We start from the raw sequence: 19328 nt of genomic DNA on the forward strand, positions 1-19328 counted from the left end.
GGCCCCGCAGTACCAGGGAGGGTTGGAGGCTTTAGAATCACTCTACGTTGCAGATCGGAGTCTGATTGGCTCTATGCACAGTCATTCACAGTAACGCTCAATGGTCTTCGCAAAAAGGAGTAGAATCGGGTCTCCGCCGGATAGAGAGTGGAGCGTATCAGTGGTGAGGAAAGGCGGCACTTCCGCCAGATCTGCCCAATCATAGAAGTAAGGCAGTTTCTATAAAAGCTTGAGCCGGGAGCTAACTCCTCCTTTTTGGATAGAGCACGAGGTCTGAGTCTTTCTGCGGTGGAGTTGGTGTGCTGTGGGAAGTGGAGCGGGAAAAGCTGTACGCCCAGTGGGACCGTAGGCATCTCCGGAACCCCTCGGGCTGGCGTAGCACTGGATCTTGCCTCAGCCTAGCTCCACCTTAACCAGTGTCGTTTAAACTCTTCAACGTTCAGCAGGTAAGACTGGGCCAGGCCTAGTATACTAGATGCAGCTCCAAGCCTGTGATGAACTACTCTAAATTCTGACACCTCGTATGAGAACTGCATATGCAGTCTGATTATATTTCGAGACTGAGGCTTGGGTGAGCTCCCTGGACTGGGAAGGTTTGGGGGGTGGGCCAAAATGGAGGGAACGGGCTTCTCTACATCTCGAACTCTGATTGATTTTCAGGGTCGTGGTGAGTCGGCTACAGATGTTGAACTTAAATCAACCGAAATCCAGAGGCCCAGTGGGCAAGAGGGCCTGGTAAGGTGGGCATCCTTGTCAGTTGAACTGCTTAGCAATAAAGCAAAAGTAATGAGTCTTCTCTGTATCGTTATTTTCTTTACTTCTTTTTTTTTTGAGACAGGGTCTCACGCAGTTCAAGCTGGCCTTGAGCTCACTTTGTAGTCCAGGCTGGTCTCGAACTCTCAGCAGTCCTCTTGCCTCAGCCTCCCAAGAGCACTGAGATTACAGGCATGTGCCACCACGCCCGGCTCTAGCTCATTATTTTCTTACACTGTTAGCATTCTGTAGAGGACAAGCTCATCCCCAGGCAAATGGGAAGTAGATGGGCATTAAAATGAAGTTAGTTACTAGTGACTTGATGCCTCTTAGGCCTGCCTTGTCTATTTTTGCCTGTAAGGCCAAAAGATTGTTTTTTATGCCTTTGCCCCAGGGGTCCAATCACCAAGGTTCCCACATACTCCCTGAAGAGCATTGAGCTTTGATGCAGCTGGGGGTTATAAAGGAACCTCACCCACCTTGTGGAGAGTTTTGGGCCTCACCAAGTCCCCTGAACTCTATAATCTAGTCTAGAAGTTGCTTTCACCAGATGAGACACGAACTCCAGAAAGCACCTCTTTATTCCCTACAATTGAAAACATTTGGAATCAAGGCTGGGAGTGGTAGTACACACCTGTAATCCCAGCGCTTGGGAGGCTTAGGCAGGATTGTCATGAGTTTGAGGCCTATACTACATAGACCTTGTTTCAAAAAAATAAAAGCAAACAATTTGCAATCAAAAGACTGGTTTAATCACTCTACTAGTACAAGATGAAGAGTTGGCAACATCAGGTCTCAGCTGTGGCCGGGCCTTACAAGGCTTGTCATGTGGGTACCCTAACCAGTTTTGGCTGGTCTTTGGGGCACACAGAAGCATATACATGTGTTGGCCTGTGGCCTGGTCCTTTAGGAATGCCCAAGAGGGGGCAGCAGAGTGCCACGGCATGGTCTATACTTGCAAGGAGTCCTCTCTGGGGCTAAGGACCTTTGATTTTTGGAAATGGAGGTTTGAGATTGCTGCTGGGACAGAGATGGGGTGAGACTTGACTCAGGAGTCCCTGGGAGCTGCTGGCTGTAGAGCTTCTGTCCATCTTCTGGGGCTGGGTCCCTTCAGAATAGAACTAAATTCACCCTCGTTCAGGATTGACAGCAGAAGGGCCCTCGGCCTTGCCGTTTCACATAGTCATGCAGCCGGAAGTGGGGTTCACTGGGTACCTTCATGATGCGCTGTTTCAACTCCCTATAGAGCAGGAGAATTGAAACAAGGTGGTACCCTGAACCACCAGTGAAGGGGTTCAGACCCTAGGTGTTAGAGGTATTTTTGTTCACTCCCTGGACTTACTTTGCTATGGCAGTGAAGGCCAAGTCTACGTTGACACCTGTCTTGGCACTGGTCTCCATGTAGGGCAGTCCATACTCCTGCAAACAGCTGTTGCCAGCTGGGTGGTGGCATGGTGCAGATAGCCCAGGCTCCACAGCCTCGGGGGCACCCTCCTTGCCACCCACCCTGCCATGACTCACCTTGGCCAGCTTCTCTCCATCCTCCCTCTTCACCACACGTTCCTGGGCAGAATCCACCTGGCCCAGGCACAGGTTTTGGTGACAGCTGGCCCATGATTTGCCTTCCCACCCCCCTCACCTGCCTTGCCTTGTGGGGCCAGGGTGGAGAGAGCAGAATGGCCTGCCCACCTTGTTCCCCAGCAGCATGAGTACCACGTCGTTCTGGGCATATTCCTGGATCTCAGTCAGCCAGGCCTGTGTGGGGAGAGCTAGGACCAGGTGGAAGCTGGTATTCCATATTTTGCCCTCAGAATCTCGCCCCCTCCAGGTCCCACCTGACAGAATATCCAATTCCAGAAAGAGTGCTCCTTGTGCTAGGTACCTTATCTAAGAGGGAGCTGAATGTCATCGTGCCCCATGTTTAGTTCATGCTCAGCTAGGGTCACATCAAGCCCAGAGGAGCCCACCAGAGTCCTCACTCAAGGATCCTGGTGCCATCTGGGCCGTTATGGCCTATTACCCCACCAGGAAGGAGGCCACTGACCTGGATGTTGTCAAAGGAGGCCTTGTTGGTGACATCGAAGAGGAGCAGCAGTGCTGAGGGTAGAGTGTAGTGAGGACACCCCTGGGGGCCCAGTGATTCCTGGTTACCCCGACCCTCTTGCTCAAAAACCCTGACTCCCAGGGGAGCTGGTCCCATCTCCATGGGCTCACCATGTGCATCCCGGTAGTAGGCATGGGTGACACTGCGGAACCGCTCTTGGCCAGCTGTGTCCCAGATCTGTGGCAACAGGCACAGGTCATGCTGTCCAGCCCCTCCCTGGTATCCTTGCCCCCAACTTCTTCGTAGTCATCTTACCTGCAGCTTCACCTTCATCCCGTCCACATCCAGAACTTTATTCTGAAACAGAACCAGTCAGCTCCAATGAGCACTCATAACCCTGTACCTGGGGGCTCTAAAGGGTGGGTTGAAAGGGGACTGGGAGAGTAAAGGGCCCTTATTAGCTGAGACCTTTAAGTCATTCCCAAACATTGTCCAGATTCTTCAGAGGCCAGATACCTCTCTCGTCTACATGTCATGCTTTCCCTTAGGCCCAGGTGCACCCAGGGTCCACACACTTCTCCCACCTGCCCTGGGGGAGCACCTCCAGTGGTTCCATCCACAGAACTGCTCAGGGCCCTCCTCAGGTGGCTGCTTTGATGGGCTTAAAAGATTTTGTTTTTCTTTTTAATGCTGGGACTATAAGTGTACACCACTATACCCATCCTGGGCCAGTTTTTTCTTCCTGTCTACTAGCTCCTCTGGCCCCCTGCCATCACCCCACTGTATCCCAAGCCAAATGTCATTGCTCTCCATTCCCTTGGCTTTTACCATCTCTGACTGCCACCTTTACCTGGCTTCTGCATGGGCTTCCATGTATCCACTGGACAAGTCAGCCTCTTCCCTCCTCCCAAAGAATGGATACCTCTAATTTGCTGGGGCGGGGGGGTCCGCTTAGAGCCACGGTACCTCCCCCCACTTTTTGGTGTGGGGTATCAAAGCTAGGGCCTCTACCATACTCTAGGCAAACATTCAACCACTGAGCTGCACCCCAAGCCACACTAAAATCATACATGCCCAAGACTTGTTACTAACACTGCCTTGGTTTCCTTACCGTAAATGGAGACAACTAGAGTACCATTCCCATTATAGATGCACCCTTAATTTAATGAGCTGCTGTGTGCACTGAGAACTGTCCTGCCTAAAGAAAGACCTCCCCACCCTTTTTAAGTTTTCCCACTGGAACATGGGCTTCCCAAGGGGTGGCTTGGCCTATCTGGCCTAATGCTGAAACCTCAGAGGCCAGAACTATGCTTAGTATGCAATAGGTACTTGTACTTATGGCTGAATGGCTGACAGTGCTCCACAGATGGGCCCTCCCTGTTCAGGACTAGACACAAGGCCCAGAGTCCCCTCCTCATGGAGAGGGCAGGCCTGGGCAGCTGGAATAACTACCACCTCCCAAGCTACTGCTGTAAGGGTGCTTCTGGGTCTCTAGGGAACCAAACTCAACCATCTGCCAGGCTGGGGAAAATACCTTGTCTTCCCTGGCTCCCTGAATTGGGGCACAAACGTTCATCTACTTGGCCGTATCACTTGTCCCAGGGCCAAGGGGAAGAGGAGCCTAGACAGGCAAAAGGTCATGTGTCTCCAAGCTTGTTCTGGCACCTCAACCGTTCATTTCAATCTGGGTAGAGAACAGCTCCCCAAACTGGAGGAAGCCCTCCTTTACTGTCCCCAGAATGGGCCTCCTTCCCAGCTTCCTGCTAACTGGGTCTAATTAAAGGGTGAGAAAAATGCAAATTCAGGATTTGCCAAGAACACACCAGCACCTCAGTACACGGGATTTAGACTGATGGCCAGAGGTAAGGGTTCTGATGCTAGAGCCTCAGGGACCCCTGCTTGGGATACTAGGGGTCTCTACACCCAAAGGCAGGGACCCCTCCTCCAAGCAAGACCTAGAAACCTCCCAGGCTGCGTCTCAGCCTCGTGGCTTGCAGGACCTGGGCAGGTTCCTGGCTGTCATCTTTGGGCCACCTCTGTGCAGTGGGGCAGTGACTGGCTTGAGTGGATGTCGGCCTTGAGTTTCCTCTGACTGCCAGTACCCTGGGAATACAGGCCCAGGATAATTCCAGCCCCTGGCACAGACGTCTGCTTCAGTTGGATGCAACGACCACTAAGATATTGGGAGATCTTCTCAGGACCCTTGGGTGTTGGGAGTCACTCAGCTTGGTGGCTAGGTGTCCCATGCCTGGGAAGCAACCACCCCCATTAGCAGCTCCACCTCCTGAGAACTGGCGCTACCACAGGAAAGATGGAGAACCAGCTGCCCAAGGATACTGGGAGGACTCAGTGAGTTCATGAGGGGGAACTGGTCAGAGCCCCACTCTCACCCGGAAGTCGATGCCCACAGTGGAGATGAAGGTGCCTGCCAGGAAAGCACCATCCTTGAAGCGCACAAGCAAACAGGTTTTCCCCACGCCTGAGTCTCCCACCAACATGACCTAGGGCAGACACGAGGGTCAGAAGTAGACCAAGGTGGAGGGGATAAGATGCTAGCCCACCTAGAGGGGGCTTTTGATCTGTTATGAACTGCCCAAGCCAGAAAGGGCTGCAGGTGATGGGGAGCAGAGGAGAGGGCCATCCTAGGCCTGCGGGTTCAGATGGCTTGGGGAGACGGTTCTACCTCTGGTGGTCTTGGTCCCTTCTCTCCCTCCCAACAGGGCCCTTCTCAGTCAGTGGGGGTGAGGGCTGCTGCTCTCCCAGTGAAAGTCGAGCTTGATCTGGGAGGGAAGTATTTGGGGTCCAGTGGGGAACAGAGGGCAGTGAGAGCTGAGACCTCCTAAGAGACCTCCAGGGATTCCATTCCCAAGGGCTTCTTCAAACCCTAAAAAAGATACAAATCCCAGCAGCCTTTTTAGGAGAGATTTCCCAGCCTAGGGTCAGGTGGGCTTGTTCCAGGTCTGTGGACAGAAGGGACAGACAAGCCTTCCCCCCCACACCAGCCTGCTGCTAAATCTTCTAAAATCCAAAAATGATCCTATCTACCCCTGCCAAATTCACATAGCTTCTGCTTTGGTCTGGGGGAGGCCTCAGTCTCCCCATCCAACTGGCAAACCTCTTCCCAGCCTCTGGCTTCCCCAAAAAAGAGGAGACCCACAACCCCTGGATGTGAGAGAAGGCAGCATATGGGAAATGATGAAACTGGAGCCCAGGTGGGGGGGATGGTCCGCGGGAGGGGTGCCTGCCGGGTTCTGATGTCCCAGGACCCCTTGTTCGGCTGTCCTCTGAGGAAGGAGGACGGGAGGCCCACCCAGCTGTTGAGCACCCCAAACAACCTGACAGCTCTGTGTGCGCGCGCAGTGCACACTGCAGCTGTGCCAGCTGTGAGGTTTCCTCGGCCAGCTCCGCGGCACCCTGCGCCCCTTTTCAGGCTCCCTCCCCTCTTGGCTCGGATCCGACAGACCAGACGCCACCTGCTGCACGCGCTTGGGGGCAAGGTGCCTGGCTCACCTTGAAAGCGATGTCGTAGAAGTCACCACCCCCGCCAAGTGACAGCCGGCCGGGCTGCTGGGGCCCGTTGGGCGGCGCCTCGGGGCCAGGGCGCGCAGTCCCGGGGCGCGCAGGCCGGGCCCCGTTGGCAGAAGGCAGCGCGGAGGCAGCGGGCACACTGCCCGCCTTGCTCTTGGAGGTCTTCTTTCTGGACATGGCAGACAGGTGCTTAGTGCGTTCGTTTTGCGCCTGTCGTGCCGCGGGCCGCCCCACTCCCTGCGCCCGCTGAGCCCGAGCCGGACCCGAAGCCGAGAGGTGGCCGCGGCGGCATCCCGGGCACCCCGCACCCGCCCCGCCACAGCCATCCCACAGGCTGCCCTGCTACCCAGGCCCCGCCTCCCGCCTCTGCCTCCGCCAATGACCGTGTCGGAGAGGGGAGGATTCATGCAAATGAGATCGCCCGGGTGGTGTCAGGAGACTGAAAGAGGCCAGAGCTTGAGCCGTGAGCCGCTCCAGAACCCCCAACCCCCGGGCCGGATGGGGCAGTCAGGCACAGAGACCCCGCTCTGGTCAGGTGTGGTGGCGCAAATCTGTAATCTCAGCACTCGGGATGCCTAGGCTGGGGGATTGCTGAGAGTTCTAGGCCAGCCTGTGCTACAAAGTGAGTTCAAGGCCAGCCTGAACTGCACAGTGAGACTGTCTCAGAAAGAACCACCCCCGTCAAAAAAAGAGAGAAAGACAGAGAGGCCCTTTTTGGCCACCTTGGTATTCGGACTCCTATATGAGGCAGTGGACCTGGGTGAGGGAGCACAGGGTCCTATATCACCTCCGCGCACTGTACACCACCCCTCCCTCCCCAGTCCAGTGACCCCCTTGCTGGATGCATCACCAGACTCGGGACAAGAGAGGTGTCCTGAGATGAAGCGCTGGGGACAGAGAACCCGCATGGGTGGGCATTCGGTCCTTCTCAGCCAGGGAAACCTGCCACCTGCCCCACTGCTCCTCCCTGCTCTATCTGGGGCAGGTGGGTCCAGGCAGCGCCAACTCTGATGCTCAGCAAACAAAGCTCGCTGCGAGGGAACACTTGGTTCCACAGGCAGCTGGTTATAAATGGCAGGACAATGCAGAGATAGCAGAGCTACCTGGGCTTTTAGAAGCTTGAGGGTCTATGCAAAAAGGAAATGAGCAGAAGGTCCCCTCACAGGGGCTGTGCCCTTGAGTCTGGAAGGTGGGTGGCCTTGCCCTTAGGTGTGACCGGTACCTTGGCCTACACATGCCAGGTTCTGGACTCAGGGAGGATGGTGCTGATTCTCCAAATCCCAAATTGGACCCCACCACACCCATCTCCAGGCCCTGACAACGTCCTACCTGGCATTGCTCTGTTCCAGGACCCCCAGCTAACATATTCTGTGTCTCAAGAATGAAATGGTAGCCGGGTGTAGTGGTACATGCCTGTAATCCCAGCACTTGGGAGGCTGAGGCAGGAGGATCATTGAGAGTTCAAGCCCAGTCTGGGCTACAAAGTGAGCTCAAGGCCAGCCTGAACTGTATAGCAAGACCCTGTCTAAAAAAAAAAAAAAAAAGAATGAATGAAATGCTGCCCCCAGGACAGGTAGCTTCTGGATGCTCCTCTGAGAAATGGAGTTCCAGAAGATACTTGACTGTATCCCAAGATATGATAGCTGTCACCAGGATCCCAGGTTCCTCAGAAACCTTACCCTTCCCAGCTGTCAGTACCCAGAACACCAATAATTAGCTACTTCTGGGCCTCAGAGGCCTGGAAAGATCCAAATGGAGGGATGCTGCCAGCAGGAATTCTTTGAGAGCCTAGCATGGCCTGCTCCTTACAGGCCTGGAAAGCTATCCAGTGCTGAGTACTATCATGTGCCAGGCACATTACATCTTTAAAACGATCCTGTTAGCTGGATATGGTGGTACACAGCTGTAATCCCAGCTCTCCAGAGGCTGAGGCAGGAGGATCACTGGGAGTTTGAGGCCAGCCCAGGCTCCATAGTGAGTTCAAGACTACCCTGAATGACTTTGTCTCAAAAAAAAAAACAAAAAAAAAAACAAAACAAAAGCCAGAGTATAAACTGTCCCATGGCAGGGACGGTCCTGATTCATACCTCAGGGACCGCGGCGGCATCCCGGGCACCCCGCAGTCCCTGAGGTAGCTGTTGGAGCTGGGGGGCAAACCCAGAGAAGCCCTGAAGTCTCCTGAGCCTTCTTTTACTGTCTCTCTTCTCTGGCCCTCTACCTCCTCCAGGTCAATCCCCAGACGTGTATGTAGTTGGCCTAGGGAATGAATATTGAGCTCCCTTTTCTTTTTCTTTTTTTTTTTTTTTTTTTTTTTTCTGTCTTTTTGAGACAGGCTGTCACTATGCAGTTCAGGCTGGCCTTGAGCTCACTTTGTAGCCCAGGCTGGTTGAACTTGCAACAATCCTCCTGCCTCAGCCTCCCAGGTGCTGGAATTACAGGCATGCACCACCATGCCCGGCCGAGCTCCCATTTTTGCAGCTCTGGACACTGTAGGTGTCCCACCTCCCAAAAGGCCAACTATGGGATGATCGCCCCAGGATCTCTGCTGGGGGCCTCAACAAACAATGCCTACTGGCCTCCAGGGTCCTAGGCAGTGGATCCTACATCTTCCTATCAGCTGCTGCCCAGAGCAAGCCCAGTGCATGGGAACCACAAGGAATTTGGATGCTCTGGGGGTGGGGTCTACAAGTGAGGCATTTAAGTGGTAGAGGAATGTTGATAGACAGGCAACCAGGAAGCAGAGAAGGAGGCAATGAACCAGAGCAAGTGGCAGGCCTACAAAGGAGGAGAATCTTTAGGTGCAGAAAAGACAGGATTGCCTTTAAAACTTTTACATAAAAATCCAGTTCTTTGTTTTCTCTTGAAAAATGGGAGCTCTAGGTGCCTGGCTCAGGGCCCCCTCACTCTCTTGCTTCCCAGCAGTCCTCCTAATCTTTGATCATTATGTCTCTTGGTTCCTCTGTTTGCCATCTGTTTCTCCCCTCTGGAATGTAAGTTCTCTGGGCACAGGAAGCAGCTTGTCTTGGTCATTGCCATATCCCTGGCAGCTGGCTCTGGGCCTCAATAAGCAGTTGTTACATTGATGAAAGAAATATGCATCAAACACACGGGCCTCACTTTAGGAGGACAAATCGATGCTGAGAAGGATTTTAGGCAGAATGAATGTCAGTATGCAATGAGAGCAAGACTGGTGTGATTGTGTAATGACAGCAAGGCTTTATGGAGGAGAGAGGGCTTTGTACTGGACTTTCAAGGTAGAACAGGAGTCTAACAGGGAGAGGAAATGGAGGAACTTACCAGTTGGAGGCAGTCAGTATGCCCAGGTGAGTGCCAGTACATGGGCATCAAGGGAAGTAACCCAATTTAGGTAAGGCAGGAGAGGCCAGACCAGATTATAAGGGAAACATGAATGTTATACCTGGGAGACTGGAAATTATTCTAAGGAATCAGACAGTCATATATGGTCTCTGAGCAGAACAACAGAGAGAGAACACCGTTACAGGAATACTGGGGAGTGGTAGAGGGGATGAATAGTGGTGCCTGCAGGGAGGGAGACTGCAGTAGCCCAGGGAAGAAGTATTAGGGACAGAAAGGACTTCAGGACAGACAGTATCTGCAGGCCTAGAAATAAGGAAGGACAACACCATTCATGGGGCAGAGACAGGCTCTGGGATAGATTAAAAATGGCACTCACTCTTTGGTATTTTTCCAGTGATGGAAGGGTCTGTGTCCCTTGGCCAAGAATCTAGACAAAAGCTGTGGTTTCTTTGAACAACAGATATAGCAGAAATAATTCTATACCCAGCTGATTGTCTGTACCCGGTTAGTTGTTCTTAGAACCTGCCTGTCATGCTGGGAGAAAGCCTGAGTAGCCGGGTGCAAAAAGCCACTGAAGAAGAACTGATTTGCCAGCCATGTGCAGAAAGAAACTGGTCTGGTAGTGGACACCCCAGCCCCAGTGGACGCCATGCAGGTTCATAAGTGTTTGGGGGATGTTTGTCACACAGCAATAAATAACTAGAGCAGGCTAGCATCAAACACACATGAAGGAACCAGTTTGGTGAAAAAGATCCAGTGTGTGGTGTGGCCTTGGCTGGGCCGAGGGATGTCCAGATCCCAGGTGCTTCAGCCTAGAAAGAAGAAGAGGCCAGAGCAGGAGCCTGAGGCTGGGTTTGGGGTCCTGCTGCAGGTAGGGGTGAGGACCATATGCTAGGGAAGGGGCTTATGGCCCTCAACTGTCCTAACATAGGGCTGGCTCTGCTATGCAGAAGAGGGACAATATGTGTCCATGTCCCCAAGGGGACTGAATCACTCCAGATCTGCTCCAGTCTCCTTGAGACCTGCTTTCTGGACCTTCATTTCTGCCACTCCCCTTATGCCCATGGCCACCAATTACTGTACTGTACCTTCTGATTTGTCCTTCTCTGTGTCTCACCTCCCTTGTTCTGAATGACATGTGCCATGAATCCTTAGCCATAGTGACCTGCTAGGGCCTCCAGGTCAGGCAGTTGTTCTCCATGTCCCCAGTTTTCAAAGCCCTCCAGCATCACTACTACCCACTGTCCAACCAAACAGCATGGACCTCAGGCAGGCCCTCTTGTGCTGGGATATGGGGCCCAGCCATGAAGGAGAGTCCTCCTCAGGACCCTAGCCTTTACATGAAATGCACGTCTTCCCTAGCTCCTGCCCCTACTTCTTGCTTCCCAGATGTTCTCTGTGGTTCCCTGGGGTTATGCCGCCTCTGCCCTGCCTGTAATCTTGCTGACTTATCTGTCTCTGTCCCCACTATGCACTGAAAAACAACTTTGTGACTGAGCAGCAGATAGCCAGGCTAAACTTAAGGGGTCTTTCAGGAAGCAGAGGTGGTGGCAAAATCCCCAGAGCACCTCCCCAGAAGTCAGTCCTGCAGAACCCAGCTGACTGTTTCTGGGGGGTTGGAACGGCGTTAGAAGGGTAGAAACCCAGCTATGTTCACAGCTTGCCGTGTTGCCCTAGCCATGTGGCATCCCCTCTCTGAGCCTCTGTGAAATGTGGGGGCAGGAGGAGCTGATCTCTGAGGGCCCTTCCAGCTCAAACACCTTATGTTCTATGAAATCCATGTGAATGTTGCCATGGATACATCAGAGGAACTGGTGCAGCACTGAATGCAATTTCCACCAGGGAGAGAAGACTGAGTCACCCCAGAAAGCAGGAGACGTTAGAGATATGCTGGCCATGGGACCCAGGTATGGAAGGGTCACCACGAATATCCTGTTCCTGGGAAGAAATTCCTTCTCCCCATGCAACCCACTCACTTTGGTGTCCCTGAGGCCCTACAGGCAGGTGGTCACGGGGAGTGTTCATCCTTGTCTGAAGGTGCCCTCCATATAGGGCAAGTATGCAAGTGTGACCACAGAAGCTTAGGGACTCACCAGATGGGACAGCTGGGGATAGCTGTACGGTACTCACTATCAAGGAAGATAAGTCCAGGTAGAATTTAAGCTTACCTACTGTGGCTTGTGGCAGCATGTCTGGACTTCAACAAGGCCAAGGTAAACTCTTCTGCAGTGGAAGCTTCCAGCTTCTGCAAAAGTATGAGTGGGGCCTCATGCTCCAGGATCTCAGGCAGTCTCTGAGTGACATGCTCAGCTTCATGGCAGGTGCAGACATCAGCACAAAGTGATAGGATGGACCTCTGTGTAACCACCACAATCTCTAAAGTCACCAGTCCCTGAGTCACTAGACCCCTGGACTGGGTCACATTCACTTGCCTTATTATTGTTTCCTCTTCTTCTCCTGTTCCACCTCCTCTTCCTCCTCCTCCTTCCTCTTGCTCTTCTTTGTTCTCCTCCTCTTCCTTCTGGTACTAGGGATTTAACCCAGGGAGCACTGAGATACATACTCAGCCCCTTTTAAAATTTATTTTTCTATTTTTTAGGCAAATTTTGCTGTGTATCTGGCTGACCTCAAGTTTGATATCCCCCTGCCTCAGCCTCCTGAGTGCTGGGATTACAGTGTGTGTCACCACACCCAGCTTCATTAACTACAAAAACAATCAGTAATTTTTGAGGACATGTCAGCAACACAAGAGAAAGCTGAGAGCTAAGATCCATTCCTCAGGAGTCACTACTACTAGGTTTCAAAGTAGTGTTTATATTCATTTCCTATTGCTGCTGCTGCAAATTACTGCAAATAATGATATAAAACAATCAAATTTATTTCCTTGTAGTAGGGAGGGTGAAAGTGCAAACAGTCTTACCAGTCGAGGTGCTGGCAGGCTGGATCTTCTGGAGGCTCCAGGAGAGTTTGTTCCTTGCCCCTTCCAGCTTCTGGTGGCTTCTGACTTTCCTTGGCTCATGGTCATATTCCGCCAAACCCCTGCTTCCATAGTCACTTGACCTCCTTTGCTTGTCACAAATCTTCTCAAGCTTTCTCTTATAAAGATATTTTTGTTAACATTTAGTTTTTTTGGTACTGAGAATTGAACTCGGGACCTCCTGCTTGTGAGGCAGGCATGATTCCACTATATTCCTGAGCTATATTCCCGGCTGTGTTAATATTTAGGATCACTTGGATAATCCAAATAATTCTCCCCACCTCAGATCCTTAATTTAATCATATCTTCAAAGTCCCCCCCCTTTTTTATACTAAGAATTGAACCCAGGCACTTTGCAAAGAGCTACATCCCTAGCCCTTTTTTTATTTTGAGACAGGGTCTCACTCTCAGCTTCCCAGAATGCTAGGATTACAGATGTGTGCAACTATAGCTTACCACTCACAAAATGTACAATTTGTTTGTTAAGTTTTAACGTCCATATATACCCAAGGAATCATCATAGGTGTACATCAGTCAAGATAAGGAACCTCAGGCATGGTAGTCCGTGCCTGTAATTCTAGCACTTGGGAGGGTGAGGCAGGAGGATAGTCTCAAGTTTGAGGCCAGTCTGGGCTACATAGTGAGTTTAAGACCAGCCTGAACTTCAGAGTCATACCCTGTCTCAAACTCCCCCCCACCAAAGGAACATATCCTTCACTTCTACACTTACCTTTTATTATATTTTAATTACCTTGGAGTCAGAAGTTCAGCCTTGTCCCAAGATCCTGTGTGGATAGCTCTGAGACCTCTCTACTCAGATGGGAATTCCTGGTTTAGGCCTGGTTTGTGGGGAGCTTCTGTGATGGGCTGGATTCTACAAATGGTGCCGAGAACAGGAGGACCTCTAGGGGGCAGTGTTGAGTAGGGTCATGGTTTTGTCCAAGCATTCTCTCATCTGTAGTGCTAAAACCCAGTGAACAAGTTCCACTTCAGAGAATGTAATAGTTCATTATGTATTCTATATAGATTGTGACTGTTATTTTTTTTTAACTCTTTCCCCGTTTAACACCTTTTGCCTTAAATCCTATTTGGCATGGTATTAATACTGCCACACTTTACTTTCTTTGTGTTTGCATTTGCACTCTTTATCTCAGCCTCTCATAGTTGTTTGTTTTAGCTGTGCCCCAGTGAACAGTGTTTACCTGGATTTAGTGTTTCTTCTGAGCATCCTGTCCTTTAATATAAGAATTTAGGTCATTTATATTTATTGTGATCACCCACATGCTTGGTTTTATTCTGACCATTTTATCTTGGTTTGATGAATATATTGATCCATTGTTTCCTTTTCAAAATCCTCTTCTGAACTGATCCAGTTTTCTTGTTTTTCCCCTTCTAATTTCCTCCCTTTTCTTCAATGATTATCATTAGCTGTTAACTTAAAAAAACCTTTTAGTCTGTATTTTATTAAGAATATGGTGGGACATGTGGTACACCTGTATAATCACAGCACTCTGTAATCCAGGGAGGCTAAGGAAGGAGGACTGCAAATTCCAGCCTAGCCTGGGCAATTTAGCAATTTAATGAGACCCTGTCTCAAAACAAACAAACAAACAAAACCAAAAAAGCTAGGGATTTCGCTTGGCACAAAGGCCCTGGTTCAACCCCCAGGACTGAAGAAAAGCAAACAAAAAGAAGAATTGAACATTTCTTCAGTGTTTCCCTCCCAGTTCTGAAAGTCTCTGGACCTTCTCCTTATCCTCTTTATGGAAAGCTATTACTGGCTCCTCCTGGTGGAAAAACTTGTTGGCTATATTCATAATTATCCTGTTGATTTTATTATTTTGGCCTATGCATACTTAACTGCTTCTGTGGCCTTGTCTCCTCCAGACTTTTTTGCGGGGACACTGAGAATCAAACTCAGGATCTTGTGCTTGCCAGGTAGGTGCTTGTGCTGCTGAACTCTATCCCTGGACCCTCTCCTCCAGACTTAAAGTTGTACATCTATCCTAGGCAAGAACATCTGGCATCTATCAAGGGCCTTTAGACAGATCCTCTGTGGAATATCTCTCACTGCTGATCACAACCACGAGTCCTTCAGCTAGAAGTAGCCAGATCAGTCTTCACCCCTTCCCCTCTTACAGCAGTTAGGGATACTTCTTCAGAGGGGAATATTATAGATAGCTAAGTTAGGTAGAAATATTGTAGGCAGTCAGACAGGGCTGAGCCCTAGAGAGGTCAATGCAGAAGACAACTGTGGCTGGAGGTGCATTCACTGAAGGCCAGGCTTCAAGAAAAAGAAGAACTAAAAAAAAAAAAAAAAGAACTACTCACCTATATACTTCCCCTAGGGATGAACAGCAGTGATGGATATTCTTTGGTCTTTTTTTTTTTTTTTAACTATTTTTCTTTTGGTACTAGGAATTGAACTCAAGGCCCCACGCTTGCCAGGCAAGTGCTGCGCCGCTGAGCTACATCTCTGACCCCAATGATGGATATTCTAAGTAGGCGTTAAATCACCTTGGGATGGAGGACCAAATCTTAACTCACCCCTTCCAGGAAAAGCCTTGTCTGTCCCATGTGTACTTATTATGTGACTTGTTTGCCCCATCTGATCCCCATTTAATCAATATTACCCTAGTGACTATAGTTGTTGTAATCTTATTGGTTGACCATAGTTTTGTCCTACCTCACACTCATCCTGTGATTCATCATTGGATCAACATTACCTAAGTGACTATACTTGTAATCTTATTGATTGGTTATAGTTCTGCCTCACCTTAAGCCCGCCTCACCTTGTGGCTTTGCTCAATAAAACACCCTTGAGAAGTGGAGTTGGTGGGCAACCCACCTTCAAGGCTCACTTCTGTCCCTCTCAGATGGAAGCTTTTTTTCTCTTAATAAATTCTTCCTACTTTTTTTTTTCTTTTTGAGAAAGGGTTTTGCTATGCAGTTCAGGCTGGCCTTGAACTCATTTTGTAGCCCAGGCTGGCCTCGAACTCACATATCCATTCTCCTGTCTCAGCCTCCCAAGTGCTGGCAATACAGGTGTGTGCCCCTATGCCCAGCTTTCTTCCTACTCTTTTTTTTTTGTACCAGGAATTGAACTCAGGAACTTGGGCTTGCCAGGTAGGTACTTATGCCACTGAATTATAACCCTGGCCCATCTTCCTACTCTTAAAAAAAAAAGTTTCCCTCCCAGAACCAAACAAGATCTTTTATTTTTTTTCTGTTTCACCACAGGGTTTGTTGAAATAGTCTAAAATTTCATTTGCAGATAATCAATTTTCCTCTTTAAACATATATGTTGCCAGGCGTGCGCCAGCACGCCTGCAGTCCCAGCACTTGAGAGGCTGAGGCAGGAAGATCGTTTTGTGAGTTTGAGACCAGCCTGGACTACAAAGTGAGCTCAAGGCCAGCCTGAACTGCATAGCAAGACCCTGTCTCAAAAAGACAGAAACAAAACAAAAAAAACCCAAACATATATCTTTACTGTTTCAGAAATCCTTTCCAAACAATAGCATTTTGCTCCACAGTCGCCTTCAAACAATCATTTCATTAATCTGTTTTGTTCATTTTGTACCACTGTTCTTTTGCGGGTGTATCTTCCCTCAACTTGAGTTCTTGAATCTTAAAAGTTTGTTATCTAATTACAATTAAAAGTTTAGGTTTTAGACATAATCTCAGCTATGGTACTTACTGCTGTGCAACCTTGGCAAATTTCATAACCTTTCTGTGCTTCAGTTACCTCATTTAATAAAAGGATAACAACAGTCCCACTTTCTAGAGCTGCTGGAACTCAGTGGAATAAGGTGATGAATAAAGAGGTGGGAAAGTGAAGAATGTAGATTTCCTCCCTCTGCTGTCTCTGAAGAAATTTCCACCACCAAACCCCCACTACTACCCTGCATTATTCTCCTCTCCCTCTGTGCCAGCACCCTTCCCTTAGGCTGCATACCTGCTTGAGTCTTTCCTCTATTGAGGAAATAGAGTCTTTCCTCTATCGAGAAAAAAATATTTAACCATTCCTGCCTGTGCTTTGCCTCTCTCTTCCATAGCTAAGCTTTAAAAATAGTGGGCCACATGCCACGTCTACACTCCTCATTTGGCACCAACCTGCTGGCATTTGGCTTCCTACCAACTCCACCATGAAATGTGCACGGAGTTAAGGTCACTGGCAAACACCATGCCTTTAGCACTCTAATCCAGGAAGTTTACATATGCAGGTGATATGGCAGTGGTCAGGGACAGGATGACCCTGGGAACTGCCCACTAGGGGCATTGACTGACAGACTTTGAACAAATGCTTTGCTCAAAGTTGATTTCTCATAATTTGTGTCCCCTGAAGGGCTGGGCCATGCAAATGAGCACATGTGAAGGGGCCTGGAGAGGAAGCTCTGTGGAGGAGGAGTCTGTAAGTGCATGTATACCTGCAAATGAGATGGACACACAGTCCGGGCAGAGGGGACAACGTGGGGAAAGGCCAAGAGATGGGAAGCTATGGAGAGTTCTTTATGTCCCAAGGTATGAATGCACCCAGGAATCGGGGGGCAGTTGGGGACCCTAAACACATCCCCAGTCCCTGTTTTGTTCACAGAGCACAGGCACCTGCTAACCTCTCCTTGTACAGTAGTTATACCTCAACTTCCACACGCGGTGCTTCAGTTCCTTCCCAGTTCTCTGACCCTCTTAGACTCTTCTCTCAACTCTAGACTGGGGTTATTGGGGTTCCCTGTTTCTGGAGTCTCTCACCGGCCCACCTGCCTACCCAGCTCCACATTCTGCCACACACAGGACTCTAGAACCTTCTCAAGTGTCTCAGAACCTTGCACTAGTCCCCTCCGCTGGGCATCTCCAGCTAGTCCACAGCCTTTTCTTTTCTCCTGCCACCCAGCCCCCAGGCACTCAGGCAGTGTTTCCAAACTCTATTCTCAAGAACTCTCTATTAATTCCAGCACTCAGGAGGCTGAGGCAGGAGGATCCTGCCCTGAGCTACAAAGTGAGATCCTGTTCCAAAATAAAACAAAACAAAACAAAAATAAAAGAAAACAAAAAGTTCTAGTGCAGCCTGGCAATGAAGGAGATTTAGCAAGACTGTCTCAAAACGTTAAAAAGGGCTGGGATGTAGTTCAGTGTGAAAGTCCTGGGTTCAATCTCCAACACTGCGAAATACAAAAACAAAAACCACATGGGATCATGATTTCCATCACGGAGATAAAAAGCAGGCACGGAGGCACTGCTTCCTCAGGCTCAGGAAGAGTTGAGTGGTGATGTGTCCCCCAGGCCCTGCTTGGGAGTTTTCCCAGCAGGTGGTAGAAGCGTGCCCCGGCACCTGTGGGTTTAGTCGAGAGAGTTCCGGCCAGTTTAAACAGAGGAAGGATGCTGAAGAGCCTCAGAACTCAGTGAAAACCTTAATGCCAAGTCTCTGGAAGAACAGCCCCACAGGGACCTTGCACTTGGGAGTCTGCAGACACCTTTCCATGCACGCTCAGTCTGTGTCCAGTCTCAGGAGGCACTCGAAGGGATATACACCTGGCCCAACAGCACAGCTCCACGGTGGTACATTTTAAATTATTTTTAAATTGAGATACAATTTACATAACATAAAGTTCACTCTTTCAAAGCACACAATTTAGCGGTTTTTAGTATATTTTACAGTATAGGCCGTGCAACAATCACCACTAATTCCAACACATACTTATCACCCATCAGCCATCACCTTCCCTAGTGCCTGGGGCCACAGATCCACGTCCCATGTTCATTGATTTGCCTGTTTTGGATATTTCTCGTAAACGGAATCAATACGTGGTTGTGCCTGGGTTCTAGCATTTTTTCAGGGTTCATCGATGTTCCACCTGGAGTCTTCTCTGTTACACATGTGTTCATTTTGTAATGATCTAGTGCATACACGGGGAGAACCCGCTCGAAGAGACCGACGCCACCGCAGCGCTCGCAGCCATCAAAGACGTGCAAGCAGGCGCCGGGACCGAGGAGGGGGACGCAGGGCGGAGGAAGGGACTGGGCTGCGGCACTGCGGTGCCTGGCCTTCAGGGCTGCGCTTCACCAGCCCGGTGAGTCCCACCTTGTGCGTCACCTCAATCTGTCCTCTGTGAGGAGCGCCAAGAGTTGACGCAGAACACATTTATTGAGCGCTTACTGTGTGTCCAGCGCTCGGCGACTGCGGTAAGGCCTCGGGAGCGGAGGTGTGTGCAACGGGCTCTCAGAAAACGTTTGGAGCGCTAGTTGCTCTTGCTGGTGTTTTTAGTGCCCGTGACTGTTGACTAGGGGGGAGACTGGAAACTGAAATGAGAACCGCGGAAGCACGCGGGGACACCGGCCCAACCTGGGGACGCGCGCACCAAGCGGTCGGTGAGGGGCGGGAGCGACGTGAGGGACCCGGCTGAGGGACCTAGCCTCCGCCTTCGGGGGAAGGAAGGCGGAGCCGCCAGAGCCCGCCCATCCCGCAACGCCCACGGCCTAAATTGCGCAGGGAGCGGTGCCTGAGGACCCAAGGGCGCGGGATAGAGCTTTCCGACGCCACGCCCCGCGCCTTCCTGGCGGAGCATGGGCGGAGCCTACACCCTCCCCGTCCCGCGGTGACGCCACGGACAGGGGCGGAGCCCGAGCAGCCCGCCCCTCCCGCCCCGCTCCACGGCCCGCAGGGCCGTGGCGCGGGGCGGAGTGTGGGCAGGGTCCGCCCCCGCGCCGCGG

General features: G+C 50.6%; 1 protein-coding gene and 1 long non-coding RNA gene across 6 annotated transcripts; one reads left to right on the forward strand and one right to left on the reverse strand.

Moving 5' to 3' along the window:
* The first annotated feature begins 235 nt into the window (after nucleotides 1-235).
* Nucleotides 236-796, forward strand: LOC102003811. The gene is made up of 2 exons (XR_262150.2): nucleotides 236-446; nucleotides 661-796. It is a non-coding gene; the product is annotated as an uncharacterized LOC102003811 (long non-coding RNA).
* Nucleotides 797-1482: 686 nt separating this feature from the next.
* On the reverse strand, nucleotides 1483-6631 carry Rab26 (RAB26, member RAS oncogene family). 5 transcript variants are annotated; one of them, XM_005391459.1, is made up of 9 exons: nucleotides 6308-6631; nucleotides 5188-5298; nucleotides 3113-3154; nucleotides 2968-3034; nucleotides 2798-2850; nucleotides 2443-2508; nucleotides 2275-2331; nucleotides 2096-2172; nucleotides 1483-1993 (listed from the first exon to the last, which is right to left on the reverse strand). In XM_005391459.1, exons 1-9 carry the CDS (start codon nucleotides 6500-6502, stop codon nucleotides 1891-1893), a joined length of 771 nt encoding a protein of 256 aa, XP_005391516.1. In that variant the 5' UTR covers nucleotides 6503-6631; the 3' UTR covers nucleotides 1483-1890. The 5 variants fall into 5 exon arrangements, with proteins under 5 accessions (XP_005391516.1, XP_013373092.1, XP_005391518.1 ...); XM_005391464.1 differs by having other exon boundaries at nucleotides 1901-1993; nucleotides 2096-2192; XM_013517638.1 differs by lacking the exon at nucleotides 5188-5298.
* Between the last annotated feature and the right edge of the window lie 12697 nt (nucleotides 6632-19328).

The sequence above is a fragment of the Chinchilla lanigera genome, unplaced genomic scaffold (assembly GCF_000276665.1).
Source record: "Chinchilla lanigera isolate Chin_1 unplaced genomic scaffold, ChiLan1.0 scaffold00041, whole genome shotgun sequence".
Classification (NCBI taxonomy): Eukaryota; Metazoa; Chordata; class Mammalia; order Rodentia; family Chinchillidae; genus Chinchilla; species Chinchilla lanigera.

Excerpts from the sequence above, each read along its gene's own strand:
- Rab26 (XM_005391459.1), bottom strand. The coding sequence starts at position 6,502 with ATGTCCAGAAAGAAGACCTCCAAGAGCAAGGCGGGCAGTGTGCCCGCT. Across the intron at positions 3,155-5,187 it reads CTGTGGGCATCGACTTCCGG|AATAAAGTTCTGGATGTGGA; the intron begins GTGAGAGTGGGG and ends GTTCTGTTTCAG. Across the intron at positions 2,509-2,797 it reads CCTCCTTTGACAACATCCAG|GCCTGGCTGACTGAGATCCA; the intron begins GTCAGTGGCCTC and ends CTCCCCACACAG.